This window comes from Leucoraja erinacea, chromosome 10 (assembly GCF_028641065.1).
Source record: "Leucoraja erinacea ecotype New England chromosome 10, Leri_hhj_1, whole genome shotgun sequence".
Lineage (NCBI taxonomy): Eukaryota > Metazoa > Chordata > Chondrichthyes > Rajiformes > Rajidae > Leucoraja > Leucoraja erinaceus.
Window position 1 is genome coordinate 15,740,442 of NC_073386.1, and position 26,906 is coordinate 15,767,347.

Consider the following 26,906-nt stretch of genomic DNA (forward strand, 5'->3'; position numbering starts at 1 on the left):
GCACATAAATGCAGTAACGGTATTTAATCCATGCTTTGTTTACTCATTTTTTTATCAGCATCAGTGATTTAGAAACTAGAAATTGTCGCAATATAATTTTCTTTTTCTTTTGGATAAACAAGTTTACTCAGTCTTTAATCTTTCTCATTTACTCATGTGAAGCACTAGCTTTTACATCTGTCATTACTTCTTTGCAGTCACCCTTGTTGGTATTGGAGATGGCCTGCTCGCTAATGCACATACCAAGCTACTCACACGATTTCTAATCGCTAGCTTAAGAATTCAAATTCTCTTGAGCTATTCGCTTTAGCTGTAGGTCTGGCCAAGTGGAAACCAGACAGACAGTAATTTCTTACCAGGGTGCATCATTGCTTAATTCATGTGATGCTAAACTAATGATCTTACATGTTTGCCCTTCCTTTGCTTGCTTTCATGGTTCTATTGCTGCTTTTGTCTGTTTGAATCTTTTTTGAAGTGCATTATTTTTTAACCACAAGAAATAAGTATGATATAAGGGAAGAATAGTTTATCAGAAGAATTATCCATCGGCCTGTTGTTCAAAATTCACCATGAACAGGTAAATCAGAATGGATTCAGTAACATGATTTTCACAGGAAATCCAATTTTTCAAGGTTCTCAACCCATATTTATAAGAAAGTTAACAGTAAATTTAGGATCAAGTTAGCAACATTTGGAAGATCTTTATTTATTGGCAGATGAAAAACATGAGGCTGGTGAGGAGTGCGCCAGAGTAGTGAATTCGAGAGAGAAACCAAGTCATGGATTTTGGGGGGAATTGAAGGCAATGGCTTTGGTCTTCACAGTAATTAGTTGGAGGAAATTTGGACTCCTCCAGTACTATGGATACAGGGACTGGCAGAAGTGCTAGTGAGGAAGAAGTACATGTTGTGAGTTTAGGAGTGTATCCTTTGGACTTTCTCGATGGTGTCACCATGCCATTCGGGAACTCGGCCACATTTCTGATTTCCGAACTATTTGGTTTACAATCAGTTCTCAGAGATGGAAAACGTAGGGATGGAATCTGGGAATGAATTGGTAGTGACAGATATGAGTCTCCTAGTTCCATATCTTCAGAGTTTGATGACTAGTATACGATATTTGAAATGTCTTTATGCTGCGTCATACTCTTTGGTCTAAATAATAATTTTAGGAATGATCTTTTAATTTATAGAAATATAGAAAATAGGTACATGAGGAGGCCATTGGGCCCTTCGAGCCCGCAACGCCATTCATTGTGATCATGGCGATCAGCCGCAATCAGTAACCCGTGCCTGCCTTCTAGCCACATCCCTTGATTCCGCTAGTCCCTAGAGCTCTATCTAACGCTCTTTAAAATTAATCCAGTGAATTGACCTCTACTGTGGCAGAGAATTCCACAAATTCACAACTCTCTGGGTGAAATTTTTTTTTTTCTCATCTCAGTTTTAAATGGCCTCCCCTTTATTCTTAGACTGTGGCCCCTGGTTCTGGACTCCCCCATCATTGGGAGCATTTTTCCTGCATCTAGCTTGTTCAGTCCTTTTATAATTGTATACATTTCTACAAGACTCCCTCTCATCCTTCTAAATTCCAGTGAATCCAATCTTTCATCATATGACAGTCCCGCCATCCTGGGGATTAACCTCATGAACCAACGCTGCACTGCCTCAAAAACAAGGATGTCCTTCCTCAAATTAGGAGACCAAAACTGCACGCAATACTCCAGATGTGGTCTCAGACTGCAGACAGACCTCTTTACTCCTATACTCAAGTCCTCTCGTTATGAAGGCCAACATGCCATTAGCTTTCTTCACTGCCTGCTGTACCTGCATATTTACTTTCAGTGACTGGTGGATAAGGACACCCAGGTCTCGTTGCACTTCCCGTTTTCCTAATCTGACACCATTGAAATAATAATCTGCCTCCTTGTTCTTGCCGTCAAAGTGGATAACCTCACATTTATCTACATTATACTGCATCTACCCATTCGCTCAACCTGTCCAAGTCACCCTGCAACCTCCTATCATTATTTTCCATGTATTCATTTGTACATGGGAAAATACCTTGAAAATTGTAATTGGACTTCTGTAAATCCTCTTGTTCGATTAATGGTTAAAAATGTCAATATGATTTTTCTGTTTTAATACACTTCATTCATGTCCTTATAATGTGCACGTAGCTATGAGGTCCCATGATTGCTCTATTTTACACTTCTGACACGCTGCTACATGAAAGATATTTGAAAGTCTTTCTTAATTACAGCCTTCATTGTTCACATACGTGAGTAATACATTCATGCATAGTTTACAATGAAAAGAATCCAAAAGCTGGAGAATTTTATGGTCTGCATGATTTCAATCAAAATATTCACCATGGATCAGATCCTTAGAATTGCACAAGGAAAGTTTCACCTGTATACATGGACATGTTTACAGTTTCATTCAAAACACAAAATTGACCGTTTATATTTTCACGATTATTTTTCTTTTGCCTTCAGCCCTCCACTCCTTAAACTAAGTGGCAAATAGGCAAAAATTGTGGGTGCACTACCTTTGGAGCAAAATAACTGTACTAATTCAAACTGGGTTATTTTCTATAAATCAAGGAAACATTAAATTTATCTGATAAAATTTACTTTTATCTGATAAAATTTACTTGAATTTTACCTTTAGTTGTCAGACTAAAGTTCATGTTCTCACCCGCAAGTGAATTTATGCTAAATAAACTAATTTTACAGGCCTCATAACGTGATCTTTCTTTTTGCATTGACGTTCTGATCCAACTTTTATGAATTTTCTGAATGCTGCTATTTTCTGAGTGTCTAAATGCAACATAGAAAATGTAGATAATGACATTAATTTTCAGTACAAGGGGGAGCATAGCTTTAGGTATTGAGAGGATTCTGTGGAGCCTTGGTCATTAATTGCAATTCCAGATATTCTAAATTGGTATTTCTTCTCTCTGATAAGTAATATTGATATCGATTTATTACTGCCACATGTACCAAGATACAGTGAAAAACATGTTTTGTGTGATACCAGTCAGATCATACCACACATGAATGCAATCAAGCCTTACACAAGTACAACAGGTAATGCCAATATAAAAATTACCAGAGTGCAGAATATAGTGTTACAGCTGCAGAGAAAGTTCAGATTAAAAAAAAGTACGAGGGCCGCAACAAGGTAGGTTGGGATATCTGGACTAAATCCTTAGCTCATGTGAGGTGAGTTATAATAACAGCAGAAAAGATGTTGTTCTTGATGCTCTAATGGTACATGCTTTCAAGCATTTGTATCTTCTGCCTGACCAGTGAGGGATAAAGAGAGAATGTCTGGGGTGTACATGGTCCTCGATTAAGGTAGATGCTTCCTCAAGGCAGTGATGTGTAGATGGAGTTGATGGTGGAGTGGGTAAATATGTCCACAAATACTCCTACTAGCTGGTCTGCGAAGGCTCTGAGGACACGGCTGGGCACTCCAGCAATACCAGTAATTTTCTCATGTATTCCCAGGAAGGACAATCTGATGATCTGGCATTCCCACACCAGATTCCACATCCCTGACTGACTCAGCGAAGGCCGTGCATAAATTTAGTGTAAAGCTCAGGATGGTTTGATTTGAATGCTGCCGACTTGGACATCACCCAGGAAAGGCCCACACAGTTTATCTCTGGTTTTTGGTTGGGGAACACTTGTCTTCTTTGACATGCATTCCTCTACACCAGGGGTGTCAAACTCATTTTAACTAATTTCAGGTCACGGGCAAAATGAGACTTCATGCGCACCGGATCACGCCGCGCACGCTGATCCGGCACCGCGGACAGCTACAGCCTGCACTGGCATCGGGGAAATTATCTCGTGGCAGGTCGGACCCCTACACGGGCCACATCCGGCCCGCGGGCCACGGGTTTGACACCCCCTGCTCTACACACTTACTGATGAAGTATGTGTCAGCAGTAGCACACTCATTTAGGTTGGTCGCAGAGTCCTTCAACCAATCAAACGCTCAAAGCAGTTGCAAACAATCTCATCTCAGACTAGCAACGTACAACTTTCTGTAGTCAATCCGCCTGCTTCAGTCTCCGCTTGTAAGCAGGGAGTAGAAGCACAGCCAGTTGGTCAGATTTACCAAAAATATGCAGTTGGGGGAAGGAACGGTAAACGCCTTTGATGGTAGTGTAACAGTGGTTGAGGATATTTGGGCCTCTCCTGGGCCAAGAGACATAATGATCTTATTTTCGTAGCATGCTCCTGCGGTTGGTCTGGGTGAAGTACATGGGAGGAGTAGGAGGAGGAGGACTGTCTGAACTGTATTGCCTTCCACCACAGTGAAGAATGTGGTGATGGATATCTGTGTTGAATTATGTTGTGCGTTATGTCCTTTTTTAATTGTAACATAGAAAATAGGTGCAGGAGTTGGCCATTCGGCCCTTCGAGCCTGCACTGTCATTCAATATGATCATGGCTGATCATCCAACTCAGTATCCCGTACCTGCCTTCTCTCCATACCCCCTGATCCCCTCAGCCACAAGGGCCACATCTAACTCCCTCTTAAATTTAGCCAATTAACTGGCCTCAACTACCTTTTGAGGCAGCGAATTCCAGAGATTCACCACTCTCTATGTGAAAAATGTTTTTCTCATCTCGGTCCTAAAAGACTTCCCCCTTATCCTTAAACTGTGACCCCTTGTTCTGGACTTCCCCAACATCGGGAACAATCTTCCTGCATCTAGCCTGTCGAACCCCTTAAAAATTTTGTAAGTTTCTATAAGATTCCCCCTCAATCTTCTAAATTCTAGCGAGTACAAGCCAAGTCTATCCAGTCTTTCTTCATATGAAAGTCCTGACATTCCAGGAATCAGTCTGGTGAACCTTCTCTGTACTCCCTCTATGGCAAGAATGTCTTTCCTCAGATTTGGAGACCAAAACTGTACTCAATACTCCAGGTGTAGTCTCACCATGACCCTGTACAACTGCAGTAGAACCTCCCTGCTCCTATACTCAAATCCTTTTGCTATGAATGCTAACATACCATTCGCTTTCTTCACTGCCTGCTGCACCTGCATGCCTACTTTCAATGACTGGTGTACCATGACACCCAGGTCACATTGCATCTCCCCTTTTCCTAATCGGCCACCGATTAGGTAAATTACATTTCACTGCACCTTATGGTGCATGTGACAAATACATTGGAACTTGAAATTTGAACTTGCTATGATGAACAGGACGTTGGAGTACTTTGTTTCAAGGCTTTCGACAGCATTTTATAGTTCATCCAATGCAAGCTTAACATCAGGATAGGTGGAATGTAAACTGCTGTTAGAATGGCTGAAGTAAATTCCCATGGCAGGTATTAATGACGGTACTTGAGCATTAGATAGTTCAGGTCTAGTGAGCAGAAGTTCGCCATGATCTCCACATCCAAGCACCAGCAAGGCATTGCTCAGGAAGCAGACCCCTACGCCACTCGCCCTGCCTGAGGATGCCATAGAGTCCATCTGCTGGATTGCAGCAGTGGTGAACCATATCTCTGAAACGAGCACAGCAGTTACTCAGTTCCCCAAGTTAGATGAGTCCAGCTTTACGTTTGTCTAGCTTGTTTTCAATAGCTTGGATATTGCTATCCAGCAATAGCTGTTTGGCCAAGCATTTAAATTATCAACTTTTTAAACTGAATTTAGTTAGCTCTGTGATTCCAGAACTTCAAAGCTATCACCCACTTCACTTTTTTACAGCCAGACTAAAATAATAAATCCAGGTTTAAGTTAGTAACTACTGAAGTTGGTACCTGCAAACATTTGTGTCTACTGTAGATGGTACCTCTATTTGAAAAATAAACACTGGATTGTCATGTTCTTCTTTTCCAATGGGCACCTTTCCAAGTGTAGATTCCAAAAATTATCCTCAGCAACATCGTGTAAATTAAAATTTGGGGCCATTTAAAAAACAACTCGTGATTGAAGCTCATGGTTTAAGAAATAAAGATCATTACCAAGTAATAAAAGAATTGATGACGAAAGTATTTTTCAAAGATGTATCTGTTGATTATAACTTATTTCTGCATTCCAGGGTATTTGTTTATAGTACGTGCATGTGAAGTATTATTTGACCTTCCATCTCATGGTTTCAATATATTCTTCATGTCATCTACCATATGTTGAGACATGGTTTGGCCATAGGTCATGTTAAAATCCAAAGACATAGTTACATATCCTCAGAAGATGGATTTTAATTCAAATCTATCATTTAAGTTCAGTATTTTTTAAATATGATCCATTGTAAATGATGCAGGCATAAAGAATATGCTGAAATTCTGTAATTACTGTTTATCTTTCTGGCCTATTTATTCTGTATTTGCAAATGTTGAACAGGTGTGTTTACATAAATATACACCCACATTTCTTTTTTCCCATGTTTATGACACATCCACATTTTTCGGCTCAGAGATCATGGATTTGGTTCTTCAGTTCCTAGCCGTAATATTTTGGGTTTTCTCTGTACTGCCTGAATGGCAATTGCATTCATTGTTTGTCATAGTAACTGACACATTCTTTTTAACGTTAACTCCGTATTTTGTAGAATGTAGATTGTTTGTAATTTTGGGTTAACACTTAAGGCATGCGGCCATTTTGTGTTGAATATTTTACTATTTCCCAGAATTTCATTTTGTAAAAATTCTCCATATTAAGGTAAAAAAAAAATTCAAATCAACTTTAACAGTGCCCTTCATAATTTCATAAAATTACTTGGATACTTTGGAGTCACGTCTGTTGGAAGGAGAGCCAGAAAAGAAAGAGATTCTCTTAAGAAAGTTTCAAAGCATTTTAGTCGGTGAACTAACTTTAAAGTATAGATACTGTTGTAATATAGGCAATGTGGCACTCAAATATAGCAAGGTCTCCAAAATAGCTTTTTTTGAAGATGTTGAGAGATAAGTATTGCAAAGGACACTCACCTGTTCTCTTATGAAATAGTGTTATGGGTTCTTTTATGTCTGTCTGAGAGAGTAGAATAACTCATCAAAAGAAACTCCCCGATGCCGCAATGAGTTATCGCCTGGAATTTTCTGCTCAGGTCTCTGGAGTAAGATTTCAACCTTCTGATCATTAGAAGCTTCAGCTGGCAAAACTGCACCTGAATTTTTTTTTTCAATTGATAGTTCAGACTTTTAGAGAAGGCACTTTGTCTGCCCAACAATGTCTGATACTTAATTTTGTTAAATTTAATTCCATTGCAATTGCTAATGCATTCCATCTTTTATGCACTTGATTTATGCACTTCAAAATGAACCCCAGTTTATAATTACCACAATTTTGTTACAATGACTCCCAAGTTATTTTCTGATTGGTTTGTTTGAATATGGTTCATTTGTCATGTACTAACAAGTGTGCATTTCATTGTATTTGTAGTTTGCTCATCTTTATTTACCCGAAATGGAAACCTATTAAAATTTATTCATTTTATTTCTCACAACGTCTCTACATCTGATTTTATTTTTTCTCTTTTGGCAAATTTTGATATGCTTAGCTGAAGAAAGAGTTACAGCATTAAACAAAACAGAAATGGGCCCTTTGGCACCATGTGTCTAAGCCGACAATCAAATATGCATCAACACTAATCACTTTTTCCAGCACTTGGTCCATAGCATTCTATGCTTTGCTAATTCAAGAAGAGGAAGCCAGCTGAGAGGCATATCTAGGATATAATAAATGTGCATTACTATGCACAGATTTTCATACATATGAAGCTTGCATTTCTTGATATTCAGAAATAGATTGAAATAGTATTTTAAGTTGGGAGTGTGAGCGATGGAATAGAGATTGTAAAATAGGAGGATTGTGACATCCATCGAATGTTGTTGACTATGAATAACTTAATTGAGAGAAGCAGCATGGTCCTGCTTGGGAAACCTTTGGATGCACACACCAAATAATAGAAAATGTTTTTGTAATATTGCTAAATTTCTGTTAATTATTTTACAGACTTAATGAAGCCCCTGTGAAAGGATTTGAAAAAGACGTTGGCACAAAGACAACCCTTCGAATCACATATCCAGAAGGTGCCATCCAGAAACCCACACGATATGAGAAGGACTCGCTATTCGCATTTACTGGATTCAAGCCTCAAGATTTCAAATGGTTGAAATACATTGTTTACAAAGAAAAAGTGGTAAGTTACCCCATTCCCAGATGGTTGTGACATTTTGAATGGAAAAATATAGATCTGGTAAATTAAATCTGTGTGTTCAGTGGAATTGGCCTATTAAATGTTCAACATAGTAAATCTTTAAATTCAATTCTTCCTTTGGGATGAAATGTTAAATATGATTAATTGAATAACATGTACATTAGGAAATGACTTATTATTCCCTGGTGAGGTAATGCGAGTAAGCAGTATTTTTGAATGACCACATTAGGATCATATCAGCAGTGAGTTTCTCAGCGAGCTGTAGTCTTAATGTAAGAACAGTAGAGCACAATATTAACCAGTGAGTGATATCAAGAATCATTCATCATAATCATCAAACACCACATACAATAATAATCCATGACTGAAGGTATTGGTCGGTGGTATTCAGAATTAGTCCGATTAATCCAGTGTTAACAATCTCTTGGCACATGGATCAAGTTAAATTATGATTCAGTTAATTTTGCTTCTCTACAATATTAATCTAAATACAGATTATGTAATAAATCAATATGTGCTGCCATTCAAGGATTATCTTTCCTTTCATGGAATTTCAAATGGGTTGAGAAAATAAATCCATTGATACCAATGAACAAGAGAAGTATCAGTGCAACCTTGTTGTATTCATTTGATACAATATTTATGCAGGATACATGCTTTCACTGTATAAAAGACAAAAGCTGGCTACCTCACATCAGTAAATGTCCACTTTTGTACTTTTAAATATATGTCATGAGAAATTTCAATCATTAATATGAGGCAGTTTTATTGCAATTTTAGTACATTTTCCATGGGATCTTCATAACTGAGGATTTAACGCATACAATTATCTCTTTGCTTCAATAGCACTGCTATCCCATGTTGTGTGCTGCTTCTTTCATTGCAGAAAGTAGATTGACTTTATGGCGATGACTCATGCTGTAAATGAAGAAAGCAACCTAATCTTAGGAGAGGAGCTGTAAAATATGATGAGAATTGATGAACTGATAAGATCTCATCGACCTGATCTTTAGCTCTATTTGCTTCTCGATGGATGCTGCCTGAGCTGCTGAATACATCCAGTGTTTTTTTATATTAATTTCAGAGTTTAGGCTCAGTTTGCTCCTTCAAAACTCATTCAAAACTCAACACGAATTAATCTGGCAAACCTTCAAGGCCATTACTACAATTAGATCTCTACTTTAATAAGGGACTAATCTTGTGCACAGTTTTATGCAAGCAATCTCCATTGGCTCTCATACAAGTCGACATATCTTTACTGTAGGGCTCATATAGTCTTGGAACAACAGCCAAAACGTTGTTTGCCTTCTGATACTCTATATGTGTGCTTGATGCTTTCCAGGATTTATGCACACGGACACCGAATTCCTACTAAACACCAACACTTTCAAACTCTCTCCATTTCGACCAAAATGGATGACATCACGTTTTCCCACATTAAATTCCATATGCCATGTCTTCTCATGACTCATTTGACCTAGCCATCCCAAGAAATATCTCAGATGCGTTAATAGATGTGCTCCGGGTTTTTTTACATCAGTGAATCCTATTAATTTATTTGTGTATGTGTACTGGTCACGAGATGACACTTAATAAAGTCCTCGACCTTTATAGTTATTTTTCAGTGTTGTGTGAAAACCTATCATCTAGAACTGGAGATAACTGCATGCACTAAGGTATAAACATCATGCAGACTTGGTAAACCTCACAACATCCCAGTAGTATTTAATGGCATCATTAATATACTGGGAACAATTATGAAACAACAGAGCCGACCTGAATGATTCTTCAAGACCTCTTTACCACTTACAAGGTATGTGAAGAGTGTGATAGACAACTCTCCACCTCCCTGCATGGTTATAACTGCACCAACATTCCAGAAGTTTGACAACATCTGAGATACCAGTCAATGCTTGATGGGCATTTTGTACGTCTGTATTCATCCCCTCTACCTTTGCTGTACAATGGCAGATCAGATAGCAAGAGGATTATGCAGCAGATGTTTCTTTTATGTAAGTTGGTGAAATTCCATAACAAACCATTCACTGTGACTTTAGTGTTAATATTCGTTAATTTGAAATGGTTTCCAAGAAACAATTGTGAAACCTCTTTAAAAAAAATTACCCGACTTATTTTTGCGACCACCTCTTTGTTCCATACATGCTACTCGAACTGCTGAGTTCTTTCAGTTTATTTTTTGTTCCAGACTCCAGCATCTGCAGTTGTTTGTGTCTCTTACTGGTCATCGTCACTTTATTATCTGCAGAAACCTTAGCTGAGTGCAAATTACCCATCACATTTTTTTCAGTCAAAAGTATTTCAGATTAAAATATGCTTTGATGTGTCCTGATGTTGTGAGTCTCTCTAAAACGCAAGCTTATTATTCTTTGTTCCTTGCATGCTAAATTATGTTCTTGCATCTTCCAAGAAGGCAAAATTACTATCAAACATTATATTACTAAAGTTAATTATTTTTTCCCAAAGCCATCTACATTTCAAATCCCGTTGAGGAGCTAAAACTTCAATAAGAAAACTTATCTTTGTTGATCAGTGTTTGTACAGGACACTTAGCAAATACAGTTTGGTTCAGTTTTTATAGAAGCAATTATTATATCTTTATTTTTAATAGTCCTCTTATCCACATACTGGTTTGTTTTTGTTAATAACCAGTATCTAATCTTTTAACTTTAGACACAATTTTTGAATTCCCTCATTTGTTTGAACCTATTCAATAAAAACAGATTAAGTACTCAGAGCATTGGAAAAAGTAACATTGCCTGAGGGGTAACTCTCCTTATGCTTTTAGTGGTTATAAATAGTTTAAAGGGCTTGCTTTCTAAGCATTTTGATAGCATACATATTATGTGTCCTTATCAATGGCCACTCACACTATGTACAATATTGGTCTGACCAGCTGGTAAATTTCAATTTTCTGCTCTGGTCTATTCCAAACATGGAATAATCTCTAGGTTCAGCAGTATGCTTTGTTGCTAAAACCAGGTTCTGGTTTATAAAAAAAGACATCAAGTGCTAGAGTAACTCAACGGGTCAAGCAGCATCTCTAGAGAACATGGATAGATGACATTTCAGGTAGAACCCTTCTTCAATGTGACTAAAGGGTCCCGACCCGAAATATCACCTATGTTGCCCGATCTGCTGTTACTCCAGCAACTTGTGTCAATTGTTTAGTTATAATGTGGAATGCTTTCTGATAAAGTAGTGTGATGTGAAAAAAAGAAATGCTTATACCATCACCTGGAATGGCTGTGGAAAATATGCAATAAGAAGCATGAAGCCATTTTTTGTAATCTAGTGGAAACTGATGTGAACTTGTGTTTGAAGTTAGGTTACATTTATAATAAGTGCATTCTTCATATGATTCTCAGGCTTCATTTGACCCTTTATTTTGCAATCAAACATAGGATTTTAAAAAATGATCTAGGAAATGATCGTATGGCAAGAGTGCAAACAAGCTGATGCTTGGAACAATTCAGTTATGAGGAGAGACTGGATAGCCCAGATTTGATATATTTAATGGGAAGACTGAAGGGATTATAATGGAGATATTAAAAAATTATGATGGGAATATATAGGATAGATGGTGAAAATAATTTTTCCTTAGGTGACCATACGTTTAAGGTAAGCAGTTGGAGATTTATAGGGGATGGAGGAAGAACTTTTAGTGGGAGAGTGGTTGAAATCTGAAAGCACTGAATAAAGTGGGGGGGGGGGGGGGGGGGGGGGGCGGGCGGGCAGGCGGCACTTTGGGGATGCACCCATTTTCCATCTTGTGTACGTGTCCATGCTAACGGAGATGCTTCTGCTTAAGGGTTGCAGGGATGCTAGGCAAGTTGGTCAGAGAGAGGACAGATTCATTGGTGATTTTGTCAAGAAACTCCCCTGATGCGAGGACAGCAGAAATGAAAATTATTCGATTTCCATTCTTAATATACAGTGCCCTCCATAATGTTTGGTACAATTCCACAATTTGAGATTTGTAATAGAAAAAAATCACATGTGGTTAAAGTGTACATTGTCAGATTTTATTAAAGGCTATTTCACAGCTGAGGTGGTATGCTTTGGATCTTGGGCAGTTCCTTCTCTCCTCCATACTTTGCTCTTGCCATCACTCTGATATAAGTTAATATTTGTCTCATCTGTTCACAAGACCTTTTTCCAAAACAGTGGTTGCTCTTTTAAGTACTTCTTGACAAACTGTAACTAATTAAGTATGTAATCCATGGATACTAGGAATGAGAAAAGATGTCAGACCTATAAGTCTATTACTTTCGCAGACCATTTGCAACTTGTTCTTTTGTAAACTGTACATAATCTCCTGAGATTGGCACAAAAATAACTGTTTGCACTGTGATGCATCACAAGTGCAATCAAGTCTAGAATTACAACAGCGTTGATGATTTTTATGAATGTTAAATGTAGAGTGCAAATTTGAAATATATAGTGAAATGGCAATGAAAATCACGGGAGTTGTATTCACGAGATCTAGAAGTGCTATGTATTGTTTAATTGTGTTTAGAATATTTTTTGGGTTTTTTTGTCCATATTTACAAGGTGGTTAAAGCCCTTGTCCCACTTGGGCGACCTCTGGCGAGTTTGCCCGCGATCCATAGTCGCGGCAAGGTCGCCACAAGGTCGTAGGATGTCTTCGTCACTCTCATTCATGGTCGAGAGTGGCCTCCGCGTATTCGAGGCTTCAGCTAGGTCGCGCCGTATTTTTCAAGATGTTAAAAATTGACCGCGACTTAAAATAAATCGCCGTGGTAAAAATTGATATATTTTTAGTCGTATTTTTAGTCAAAGCCGGTCGTAGTAGGTTGTGATGCTAGTTGTAGGTAGTCGAAGGTAATAGCTCTGGGGTGAAAAAAAGGTAAGTAGGAAAAAAAGATAATTTAAACAGCAGAACGACACCTCTTTCACTCCAAGGCATGTTCATTCATAGCTGGAGAGTTTTTTGGAGAGGAGACTTGTGTTTTAGAGATGGCACCAAAAAGGCAGCAGCGCAGGGGGAGGGCACAACCCTAAAAAAAACCTGCCATGCAGGTGTTGCCCACCCAGGAGGTGGAGTGGCAGGAGGTGATGCCACAGGAGGTGATAGTGCAGGAGGAGGTAGCCCTGCATGAGAGACCCCTGGAGGAGGAGACCAGGGTGGTAATATATGTCCCCACCACCACCCCATCCTTCACTGCCTCATTTGAAGGCAGCAAAGCAGCCCTTTCTCCTGTGTCTGACACAGCATCAGAGGCAGATGCCCCATTGGTGGTGAGGGGGAGCTGGAGGAAGGTTATGCCTTACACCTTCGCCAGGCGGCAGGAGGGGGACCTTGAGGAATGGTTCCAGCAGAGTGCCACCCTGTATGAAAAGGAAAATGAGGGGTACAGGGGCAAAAATGGCATGCTTGCCATCCACTGCCCCACATGTGTGCTTAAAGTTCCATCTTTTGTCAAAGCGCAGCGCCACTCTCTTCCAGTCATCTGGTGTACTGGGACAGTCCATCACATCATCTCCATTCACCCATTGAGACCTGTTCTTGTACTTCCTCTTCACCCGTGCTCTTCTCCTTCTGCCTTTCTTAAAAGGCTGCTGAAGCAAAAGGGCTACATCAAACAGCAGTAGTTGTATTTTTGCTAACATCCTCCAAACTAGTTCCTTCCTTGCTTGCATGGTTCAGAATGATTAAAATAAAACCTGGAAGGCATTTTTTGTGTGAGAAAAAAATGCAGACATGACATCATTTTATCAGGTGATCATTTGAGCTATAGACACTCGTCACTGATCGTTGTTGGTTTTCGGTGTGGTCCTCTGAGGTGGAAGGGGGTCGTGCTCATTCACGGACCAATTTGCCAGAGACCATCCTCGAGTAAAACGTACGTGGTCGAAGCCAGTCTTCAACATAGTCGAGGGAGGTCTTCAACATAGTCGTAGGAAGTCGTACACATAGTCGAGGAAGGTCGTAGGTCACCACGACCTTGATTTTTTTTTTTTTAGTCGCTTAAGGTCGCCAGAGTTCGCGGTGGATGTTACCCAAGTGGGAAAGAGGCTTTAGATTTTAGAAAATATGGTGTAAATTGAGAATCAAAAAGACTGCCTGAAAATAATGTCTGTAGGAAGTGTGTTCCAAATAGCTTCCCGTGAGGACATCAGCCTTGTTTGTTTGTTCACGGAATGAAGGGTTGCGGAGATTTGCATGTAAGAGTGAGGCAAGTTCAGAATTTTTTTTAGAAAACAAGTGTTACGTGGAAAAATAATAATCTGCTGTGTCCATGTGGTAAGCAACTACATTAAAGAAAGGCTATAATACTTCAGTGAAGCATTTAACATTTTCAGGAGATGGAAAATCATATAATTGTTACATTTTGGAAGAACTCCAGTCAGCCCACAGAGTTTGGATCTATGTTGTCTGTGGAGCAATCTCATTCACTCTTTTTTTGCCATAGCTTGTAAATATTTTAACTTCAAATATTTAAACTTCAAAATATTTATCCAATTTCCTTTTGAAAGCATCAATTGAATCTCCGTCTACACACTTTCAAGCCATGCACATGATAAGATCCTGCCTGAAGTCCTTTCTATCTTTCATATTACATCCTTTTTAGATTTAAACAGAAAATGTTTTCTATATTTCTATATAATTATGTCAATGTTTTAGACCTCAGTTGACTATCTTGCACATTATCTGACAAAATGGGTAAAAATCCAACATGGAAAAAAGCAGATTTGTCTTTTAAACTCATGGAATTAACTTTTTTTTCTACCATCTGTGTGAGTTATTCAATGTTTTTGTGAAAATAACATTGGCTCTTAGTTTCCAAATAGAGTTTCCTTTAAAATATAGAGGAAATGCTTTGAAACCGTAAATAAAGAACAATGTAGTTTTGGGTTAAACTTCATGCATTTAGGAAAGAGTTTTATTTTCTCTGAGAGTTCTCTTCTATTTAATTTAAAGGTGATAATGGTGTAAATTGGAAATATTTTCTACTTGAGGCACTAGGTACAGGTGTAATTAGACAGTTATGTCCTTAGAAACCTCAGGTTGTAGAAAATCATGTTGTAAAGATAATTGTGTCAAAGTGGTGGGGGGCTAAAGAGCTTCAGACTTGCGTTAACAAATTTTTCCCTGCAGGATTTTCAAAAATTACTGTCTTTTCAATGGCAATAAATTATTTTGTTACTACAAGCTAAAAAATAGTAATGGCTGCATGTTACATTGTGTAATACACTATTATTGCTCAAGTGTCAATAGAAGAGATGTCTTGTCAATTTCCATGACCACTCAGTTAAAGTAGCAATTTTAATAGACGGTGTCTGACCATTGCAGGGAGGTTACATGGAAACAGTTTTCCCCTTTACTGTTTAGATTTGTGACAAGTTTTTTTCTGGACACCTCAGAGACTGCAAATACTGGAATCTTGAGCAAGAACAAAGTGTTGAAGGAATCCAGCGGGTCAGGCAGCATCTAGGAGGGAATGGACAGGTGATATTTTGGGTTTCAGATGGCACTGCAGTAGGTTCCTGACCCAAAACTCTCTTTACTTTCCCTAACCAGATGATGCCTGATCTCATGAGTTGCTCCTGCACTTTGTGTTTTGCACAGCTTTTTTTCTGTTTGTCAATTTCAAATGCAACTTTTAAATGGTCCTCAATTTCCCAATTGAAATAGCATCATGACCAATTTGGTCCTTGTAAAGCAAAATAGCGATCCCTAATTCATCTCTTGCATTATAACCAATTTATGTTATGGAAACACACATCATAGCAGAACTATCAGTAATTCATTGTTAGGTATAGAGAAGGTTAAATAAATGGCAAATTTTTCATCCTGCTTAAATTATAATACCGCAGAACTGTGCCTTCTTTCCAACATTACATAAATCATAAGCAATAAAATAGCACTGTAGACATTTACGTCTCAGAGGAAGCTATTCAATCCAGCCAACCTTGTTAGAGCAATTGTGAATTGTTTCCGTCTCACTAATCATTCTGTATCTCAATTCTTTTTGCTGAAACAGACCAGCAGTGGCTGACCAACCTCAAGGACTCAGGTCTAACAAACATTGAAAGGAAATTCAAACTAATTTCAAATATATCAAAGTTGGGGAGGAGGGCTACTCTGGTAAGACTAACCGTTAATGTTTTGGGTCCAGGAGCCTTCTTCAGAAACAAGTTAGTTCAGGTAGTAAAGAAGATGGGGGAGCAGGAATGCATGGGACAATAGGAATGTAACTACTTAGATGAGACCCGTGATATGTGGCAGTTAAGGGGCAGTTAAAATCTGATTAAGTTTGTACATTGTAAATGTTCAGGCTACAGGATATTCACAGCAGGCCAGGCAATGCAAAAAGAGAAATACTGAGCCATAAAGATGGCTGCCAAAAATGATCAGTTCTGATACAAACAGAGAGAAAGAGTGAGTTAGCTGAAGTTAGAGAGTTTGATAACCAGTCATCCAAGCAGTAATGAGCTCAAGGGGAAGATGAGGTGATGTTCCTTGAGAATATTTTGGGACTCATTGAGTCATAGGATTTAGTTGAGTCAAACTAAACTTATCGCTGTACGCTGAAGATCCTGTCCACTGAGGCGATAGATGGTCAAAATCCACACTGGGATTCAGGGTGCAGATCTGTAAACCACCGGCAGGAGGTGGTTGGGAAATGAGCCTGATGAAACACTAATCAGTGTTACCTTTCTTGGAGGTGGTGACAATTGCGATGGCTCTTAAATCCCCTGGTTAATCGTCCTCTTCCCAGATGTGAGCAATGGGATTGTGGATTCACGACTGAAGCTCTGCACTATTGAATTTGGAGCTTCAATGGGGATAGCATCTGTTCAGGAGGCCTTGTTTTGTTTTATGTTTGGATGTAGCCTTTTTGACAACTTGTCAGAGTTGCTGCAAGGCCAGAAGAAATAGATTGCAGTGGGATGCGTCAAGACCAGAGTTGCATTTATAGTCTTCAAAATGGAGCAGTAAAATGGAGACACAAGAGACTACAGATGTTGGAATCTGAAGCCAAAAAACAAACTGCTAGAGGAATTAATCAGGTCAAGCACCATCTGTGGAGGTAGAGGGATAATCAATGTTTCAGGTTCATCAAAACAGAAAGTGCAGGGGAGAATGCCAGTATAAAGGGATGAGACTTCAAAGTATTTCTTCCAGCAGGGGCCTCTGTCCCTGCTCAGTTCATTACCATTCTTGGTGCGAATACTTGGGTGTTTGTGATTTAGATGACTTTGACTGTGCTGAAGAATCCACACCTATCATGTCAGTCAGTGAGTTGCTGAGCTTCCAGCGCTCTCTCCATCCTTCATTTGTTTTATGGATGACAGCTTTTCCTCTGTACTTTCAGGTGCCTGCAGAGCTGTTTCTTTTCCCTTGAATAAATAAATCCCTCACTCAGTAGTTAATTAGTTCCTTAATCTCCAGATTATTCTCATCAAATTCTCATAGGTGATGTATTCTCTCCTGATTATTCTTGGTAAAAATACCAGAATTCTCATCACGTTCCAATTATGGTGGATTCAGGGCAGCCCATAACGTGTTGATGCTTTCTGGTTGCTGTAGATTGTGAGTTGATAACAGGTTCTGTCTGAGGGTCGTTGAGAGAGCTTCCGTTTTGAGCTTCTTGCAACAACCTTTCTGCTCAACCCCCACACACATAGGGGGAGAGGGAGGGGGGAGACTGGGAGTGGAGGAGTGAAGGGAGGTGGGGGGGGGGGGGGGGTGGTGGAGAGAGAGAGGAAGGGGGTACAATTAAATTTCACTTGCTGAAGCATTACAGGCTTCAATAGACAATATAAGACCACCACGATCTTCACAATCACAATAATACTTTATTAGCCAAATATGTTTTGTAACATACGAGGAATTTAATTTGCCAAGTCAGTCATACAAACAAAAAGCAACGGAAGACACAAAATACATTTTAACATAAACATCCACCACAGAGACTCCTCCACATTCCTTACGGTGATGGAAGGCAAAAAAAAAGTTCAGATGTGCCTCTGTTACTTAATGCGTAAATGTGAGAAACCTTGACAGAAGCAGAGACATAAAAAGTTTGAGTAACTCAGCGGGTCCGGCAGCATCTCTGGAGAACAAGCATAGGCGATGTTTTGGGTTGGGCCTTCTTCAGACCGATTGTGGTGGGGTGGGGGTAGAAAGCTGGAAGCAATATGTGCTTGGGATCAAAACATGCTTATTGCCTTTCTCGCTATGATTATTCTTGAGTATTGTTTTGTCTGTCTTTCCCAATATTTCTCTGTTGCCATGAGGACCTTGTCCATTGACTATTATTTGTATTTGAAACCAAACAGTAAATATTGACCAATATCTGTGTCTCATAAGATCACGGGGTACTCAATACATATCAGGTAAAATACCTCCACTGATCTTTAAAGGTAATGTGAATTTGGCTAAGTATCAATTTTGATAGTAAGTCTGAAGATTGTAGATTTCATTTCTATTATAGAACTTGAGTGTGTGATCTAAAAATAGTGTTTTGAGCAATGCTGCTCTTCTTTTTTTTATAAGGAATCAAAGCAAATTGATTTTAATGATCATGTCATCCGATTTGAAGAAAAGAACTAATTCCTCTAAGTTACCATGCCAGCATTTCTCCCTCAACAAACACCGCTCAAAAGGTCGCTGATCATTCATCTCGTTGTTGTTGATGGGATTTTACTCTACGTAAAATGTGGTGTTTGCCTACAGCATAATAGACATTGCACTTCAAAGTAGTTCATTATGTGTGAAGCATGTAATAAGTTTCTGAGTGATGTAATAAATGGCAGTGGGATCCAAGCCTTTTGAAATTTCGGTGTGAAGCTGCAGTACCTCTGCTGAGCCATGACAACATTACCTTCCTATTAATACCAAAGCTTGAAGTAAGCATGAATATCAGGTGAATGAATAAACTTGCAATGTGCGAACAATATCATGGAATGGTATGTGAAACATGCTTATTTGAAATTCCCACTATTTTAGTGGTAATGGTTTTTGAAACAATATAATTTTGTCGGAAGTGGTGACAGCTGAAATTGGATGCCGATTTTAGTGAAAAAGCATTTAATATCTTGTAATTTCCATATATGGGTAAAAGTAATTAAGCTCAATTATTACACCAATGTTCTTGAGGAATAGGAAGCTTACTACCCACAATCAATTCGGTCAATGTGCAACACAACCTACATCAGACTGGTTGATTTTCAAGATTCAAGGGAGTTTATTGTCATGTGTCCCAGATAGGACAATGACATTCTTGCTTTGCTTCAGCACAACAGAATTATAGAAGGCATGAATACGGAACAAATCAGTGTGTCCACATGAATAAATAAAACAGATAAAGTGCAAATAAACAGATAATGGGCTATTAATGTTCAGAGTTTTGTTTGAGTTGAGTTCAAAAGCCTGGTGGCTGTGGGGAAGAGCTGTTTCTGAACCTGAACATTGCAGTCTTCAGGCTCCTGTACCTTCTACCTGAAGGTAGCAGGGAGATGAGTGTGTGGCCAGGATGGTGTGGGTCCTTGATGATGCTGCCAGCCTTTTTGAGGCAGCAACTGTGATAGATCCCCTCGATGGTAGGGAGGTCAGAGCCGATGATGGACTGGGCAGTGTTTACTACTTTTTGTAGTCTTTTCCGCTCCTGGGCGCTCAAGTTGCCGAACCAAGCCACGATGCAACCGGTCAGCATGCTCTCTACTGTGCACCTGTAGAAGTTAGAGAGAGTCCCCCTTGACATACCGACTCTCTGTAATCTTCTCAGGAAGTAGAGGCGCTGATGAGCTTTATTTATGATGGCATCAGTGTTCTCGGACCAGGAGAGATCTTCAGAGATGTGCACGCTCAGGAATTTGAAGCTCTTGACCCTTTCCACCATCGACCCATTGATATGAACGGGATTGTGGGTGGACTATTAGCTAGACTAAATGCAGCTAGATTAGCTAGACTAGTCTAGACTAAATGCAGCATCAAGTTGTTCAGTTGCAGGCGGAGGTCACACTAGCTCCTAGAGCAGCTGGATATAGTGAATAAACCGTGACTTCTTCCATGAAAGTGGACGAAAAGTCACTGCTTAAAGTCATTTCCTTTTCTCTCATTATATTTTCTTCCGTTTCTAAGGGACATTTACTCTTGCTGGTGTTTTTCTTTTCACATACCTAAAGAAGCCATTTTTTAATATTTTCATTAGTCTGCTGTATAATTCTATTGTTTTTTTTAGTCTTCTTGGTCTGCCTTTGCTGAGCTCAGTAATGTTTCCAATCTACAAGCCTACTGCTGTTTCTGGCAACTTCATATGCCTCTTCTTTTGATTTAATGCTATCTTTAATTTGTCTTGTCAGCCATGAATGAATCGCTTTTCCCTTTGGAAAACCTAGGCATTTACTATGCCAAAGGGGGTCTCTAGTATAACTGTTATAAACCTTTCAGGAAAAAGTCGGTAATGAAAGCTGACAATAAGCTTAACTCATACTGCCCTACAGTAAAAGTAAGTGTTTTCCGCAATCAACCTCTTGGTCCAAAGTCGGAAAGAACTAAAATTTGAAAGATAGATAATTTTTCTGAAGGGAATGGTTTATTTACTCCAAAGCCATTTTTCAGGCAAAGGAATTGAAATAAAGCTCTTTGCAAGTCCTGAGCTTAATGTGCTGCATGAAAATGAAACCTGAGCCTGGAATTTCAATTCTCGATCCTTAAAGGGCATGTCCCACTAATGCGGCTTTTCAGCGACTGTCTTCGACCTTCAAGCTCGAGGGAACTCGCCTGAAAAATCTCGAGCTGCATCGACCGTCAGCGATGAAACCGCGAGCTAGATCGACCGTCTGCACACACACACACACACACAAACACATTGCAACGGCGGGGGCCACGGAAAGCGGGGGAGCGCTGTCTGAAATTCACACCCGCGATGAGCAGGAAGGTAAAAGAAGGCTGGCACAGTTACGGTGTCCTTTAGAGAGCGTGGAGAGGGGGGGGGGGGAGGGGGGAAGAGAAGGGGGGAGAAGGAGTGGAGACACTTTTAAGAAGCCAGACAACTTTTAATAAATTTTAGCGGGCTTTTAACATTACCGGCCTGTTTTCTTACCTTTTTCTTCTCAACGAGCTTTACCTTTGACTCCCTTCGATTGCCTTTGATTAAATATGATAGCATTACGACCTACCTCGACTAAACCTACGAGTAAAAAAATATCGATTTTCTCACTGGCCATCTTTTTTTAACTCACTGGCATGTTTCAGCATGTTGAAAAAACAGTGCAACCTAGCTGAGGCCTCGAGTACGCGCGGGCTACTCTCCAGCATGAAGGAGAGTTACAAAGACCTCCTAGGACCTCGTGTCGACCATGCTGTGAGTATGAGTCGAGGGCAAACTCTTCTAAGCTCGCCAATTAGGTCGCCGCAGTGGGACAGGGCCTTAACTATTCATCAGAATTGCATATTTTATTTCTTCTTAAATAAGCAGACTGGAAATATGGGATGATTTTGTTTGCTGGCAAGAGGGACCAGGATGTTTGCTTTGCCCGTCCGGTTTAATATTGTCATATGTATCGAGGTACAGTGAAAAGCTTTGTATGCAAGCAATCCAGACAGATCAGATATACCATACACAAATACAATCAAAGCAAATTCAAATAGGGGAAGATACAGAGTGCAGAATATAATTCCAAGCATTTAGCGCATCAGTCCCATGGATAAAGTTCAATGTCCTCAATGTGGTTGAGGTGTCATCCACAAACTCGCTAACCAACCAACTACATACCATCAAAATCCTTAATATAGATGACAAAGAACAATGAACCCAGCACTGATCCTTGCAGCGCACTGCTGATCACAGGGATCCAATCTGAATGCTAACCCTCCAATCAACCTTTAACTCCTACCACCAAGCCAATTTTGTATCCGATTAGGTCTCTCACGACGGTTTCCATGTGATCAAATATTCCAAATTAGCCTACCAAGCGGGACCTTGTCAAGGCCTTGCTAAAGTCCATGTAGGCAATGTCTACTGCCCTCATCCGTTCTCTTTGTCATCTCTTTACATATGTGTGGTATGAGACACAAAGCCATTCTGATTATCTTTAGTTATTCTTTGCCTTTCCAGATGCTGGTAGATCCATCCTTCACGATCCCCTCCAGTAAATTTCCCGCCACCAATGTAAAAGGGCTGTCCTACTGCGGCGACCTAATCCACGAGTTCAGAAGAGTTTGCCCTCAACTCATACTTGCAACATGGTCGACACGAGGTCCTAGGAGGTCTTTGTAACTCTCCTTCATGCTCGAGAGTAGTCCCTGCGTACTCGAGGCCTCAGCTAGGTTGTGGCGTATTTTTCAACATGTTGAAAAATGCCATGGAAAAAATCAATACTTTTTTTACTCGTAGGTTTAGTCGAAGTAGGTCAGCATGTTATACATAGGTAATCGAGGGTAGTCGAAGATAATCAAAGGAAGTCGTAGATAGTCTTCAACATAGTCGAAGGAGGTCCTTCACTCTCCACTATTCGGTGTCTAATTTTCCCGAAGCTAGTCTTCAACATAGTCGAAGGAGGTCTTCAACATGGCACTTTTTTAAACTTCTGAACTCGCGGATTAGGTCGCCACAGTGGGACAGCCCCTTTAGGCTCATCAACCTATAGTACCCAGGCTTATCCTTGCTGTACTTCTTAAATAACGGCGCACAACATTAAGATCCCTGCAATTTCTTCTCCAGCTTCCCACCATGTCTTAGGGCGGAGGGATTTATCTACCTTAATATGCTTTAACACCAACACCTCTTTTGCAATATGGATTAAGTTCTAAGACATCACTATTCATTCCTTTAATTCTTTAGCTTCCATGGCCTTGGTCGCAATACATACTGATGAGAATTTATGACCTTGCCCAAACCTCTGTGGCTCCACACATAGATGACCACATTCATCTTTAAGGGGATCTATTCTCTCCCTATTTATCCTTTTACTCTTAATATATTTGTAGAATCTTTTGGGATTCTTATTCATCTTGTCTGACAGTTTTCTCATTATTATTTTGCTTTCTTACCATTTGAGGATCATGAAATCTACCTTCAGTAGATGAACTTAAAATCGATCCCACAGCTGATTGCATGTACTCAACTGACCAAACATACTGATATGGAAATTTATTACTGTTTTGCAATTGAAAAATTGTAATGCCACAAATCCGTAGTTAATTCAGAAAAGCAAAGAAACTCACTGGAATCGTATGTTACAATTAGCTCAAGTTTCTTTGCTGAAATAATTGTTCATTCAGCATGTTTTGATCCACGCTGAAACTTTCTAAATTCGATTTTTTTTCTTTTGAAAAACAAGCCACTGCTTCGACTTTTCATGGGATATCTCATTTGGTGAGCGACCACAGGAGAATGTGGTATCAAAGTTTGTGTTCTGTTGTGTCGTCGACATGTGTGTATCAGAAAATGTCGCAATGAGAATGTTTTATAAAGCTCTTTATAATTAAAGGAGCAGAAAGCAATGTGTCACTTCAGATAACAATATAAAAGGTCATGTTACTAAATTAATTTTTTACAGATGAAGCAATTATCAGCAGTCCTACCTAAATGGTATGGAGTATAGTCCATTGCTATGAGCTGGTGCACCTCGTTTATATGCAAGTCAGTGCACTGATGTAAAAATAGAAAATGCTGGAACATTCAGCAGGCTAGAGAGCATATGTGGAAAGGGAAATAATGAATGTTTGAAGTCCGACTCTCTTCCTCATAGTGTTTCCAGTTGTTTTATTCCATGGCTTTGATACCGAATCATGTTTCTGAGAGTTTCTTTCTCTTTTTGGATTTGTTATTTTAGCTAAACAGACAATGGGAACCTTACAGTTACCCTTTTGTGAGATTGTGTGTGGTTATTATTCTGGTTTGCTGTTCAGGAGGGAGCCACTGTACTGAATTCTAGAGTTCACTTCAGTTTGGGTTCAACTTTAAAGTAGTTGAGGCATTGTCTAAACAAAATTAATTAAGTAAACTTCTTGCTGGGCAGTGAAACGCAGCAATGTTTTCTGAAATTATTATTTTTTTTGAAGTAATCAAAACTTAATCACCATCAGCACCCTTCTCTTTCAAATCCCAGACATTTTTGTAAGGGTCGGACATGTTAAGCAATTGCCAGTAAAAATATTTGGCACATTGATGGTTAAAACAATGAGTCCTTTGACAGCAAGACAGGAGGGAGAATATTAAAAATGTTATCACTGATAGAGATACTGATTTTTAAAACAGATGATTAGTGGTTGAGAGAATTGTTTTACATGAAAGAAAAATGTGTTTTTGGTGAACAAAGATGTTTGTGCATTCTATGTGGTTTGAACCAGGAATATTCCCAGTAAACACAAAATGCTGAAGTAACTCAGTGGGACAGGCAGCATCTCTGGAGAGAAGGAATGGGTGACGTTTCATGTCGAGTGTCTGAAGAAGGGTCTTGACCCGAAAAGTCACACATTCCTTCTCTCCAGAGATGCTGCTTGTCCCGCTGAGTTACTCTAGCATTTTGTGTCTATCTTTGTAGGACTGCAGTCAGTTATGATGTGTCAGAAAGACATCATCATCAACCTTCAATTTAAACCAGCATCTGCAGTTTTTTTTTCCTACACATATTCCCAGTAAACCTGATTTGGGAAATATCCAAATTTGGCCTTGTATGAATATACCATATTTTACACATGTGGATATCACTGCTGTTGCTGCTGATATCTGTTCAGGTGCTACTTACATTCTGCAAATCAAGTTTATATGTGTTACTTAATCCCAACCCTACACCTTCTTTATTTTTGAAATGAAATGATAAGACACGTGTAAAGATAACTAACATTATTCTTAAATATATTCCTATGTCTTGTTTACTCATGTGCAGTTGAATGTAATATCATAGAGATGGTTAACTCTAGCCCGTTTGATTTACAGAAAACATTCTGTTGATTGCTTTAGAGAATCTGAATATTTATCAAACTTAAGGTTCTATGATCTCCTTACTTAAAAAAAAGTAAACATGTTTTCACTAGAAGTATTTTACACAATGGAGACAATGAGTGAGAGGAATCTATAAACCTTCACTGTGCCAGTGTTCATTCAATGAACATGAATCATTTATTTGTATAGAAATGCTTTGAACTGTACTGAGTTACCAGTATGTCAGTGCTTTGAAGTTGTTGTTTTGTAATGTACTGTTTGTTGCAAGTTTATGCCTACTGACTGACTAGGAATATGCATCAATTTATCTCCATTAGGGCAAAAAACTGATTATTTTGCTCTGAACTGCAGAGAACGTGACAACTCATTGAGCACAAAGTTCCTAAAAGCAAAAATTATTACCATATGGGATGGAGTGTTTACATAAATAATAAACTTTAGCGATAGCACAGTGTCATGGTGAAAAAGCACAATGTCTAAAGGATCTATTGATGATTTCTCCCCAATCTATAACAACCAGTGGGGGTTGGGGTGACAGACATTTCCCTCTAGGAATCTGATTTTAAGTTTGCAAATCTTACAATTGTTGCTTGTATAAGGTTCTTGGAACAGGCTAAGGAGAAAGATACTCCTGGTTATTGCTCCATAAAATAGCAAATTGTGATATTAGATGAATGGCAGATGTAGGAAAAAAGGGAGAAGAACTTGCATATAAAACAAACAAAAAGCAATGTGTTGGGGGATCTCAGCAGGTCAGGCAGGATCTATGAAGGCAAATGGACAGACGACATGTCAGGTTGGGACCCTTCGGACTCAGTGTGAAATCTTTTAGTCTGAAAGGTCCCAGCCAGGAAGGTCATTTGCCCAATTCCCTCCACAGATGCTGGCTGATCCCCTGAGTTCCTCAAGCACTTTGTCTTTTACTCAAGATTCCAGCATTCACAATCTCTAGTGTACCCATTCTACTGCTCCACTATGGAATCTCCCTCAAAGTATGCCTGTTCGAAGAAGGTCTCTCTGTGATGAGTTCTATGAGGCACTCTTTCAATCCCAATTACTATACTTATAACCCCTTTAACTACTGCTTCTCCCTTGCACTTCAACCATGTTGTGAAATAGATTCACTGTTACAACTAATCAGCACTTCCCTTTGCTCTACCTTGTATCATGTGGCTTCCAGCTTCTGTCCAAGCCTATCAGTTCAGGCCCAACCTGGATCTAAGGTATGTACACTCCATTCAACAGTCTGAGGAGGGGTCACAATCCGAAATGTCGTCTGCCTATTTCTCTCCACAGATGCTGCCTGATCCGCTGAGTTCCTTCAGCACTGTTTTTTGTTCAAGATACCTACATCTGGAGTCTCTTGTATCAGCTTTTCATTATCCTTTCCCCATCGCTCTTTGGTGAAGCATCTGGAGATGGTTTGCAACAATATCGATGCCAGATATCGATAAGTCATAAATACTGATTCTGTTCACACACTGTCATTTTCATCTCACAAAGAATATTAGCAAGCAATAATGTACATAAAATTAGGTGCATGGAAAAAATTCCCCCATGTTTGTCCTAGCTTCACCCCTGTAATTCTGTAATGGGACTTTTAGCAGTACGTCACCCACCTACTCACGTGGATCATGGTGAATGGTGTGAGGAAACCAAAGAAGGGAAGGAATGTAACAGTTTCGTTTATTTTAAGTTTAATCCATTCCAAACAGTAAAGGGCATTGTGAAATAATACATTGCAACCTTGGGAACTGTTTTGTGGAGAGGGTTGT

General features: G+C 39.3%; 1 protein-coding gene across 5 annotated transcripts in view; it reads left to right on the plus strand.

The window, feature by feature from the left end:
* Positions 1 to 26,906, plus strand: part of LOC129700815 (CMP-N-acetylneuraminate-beta-1,4-galactoside alpha-2,3-sialyltransferase-like) — a 389,167-nt gene that overhangs the window by 276,918 nt on the left and 85,343 nt on the right. For all 5 annotated transcript variants that reach the window (XM_055641534.1, XM_055641538.1, XM_055641536.1 and 2 more), the window contains one exon: positions 7,984 to 8,170. In XM_055641534.1, the coding sequence (XP_055497509.1) occupies positions 7,984 to 8,170 (187 nt within the window). The remainder of the gene's footprint in view (positions 1 to 7,983; positions 8,171 to 26,906) is intronic.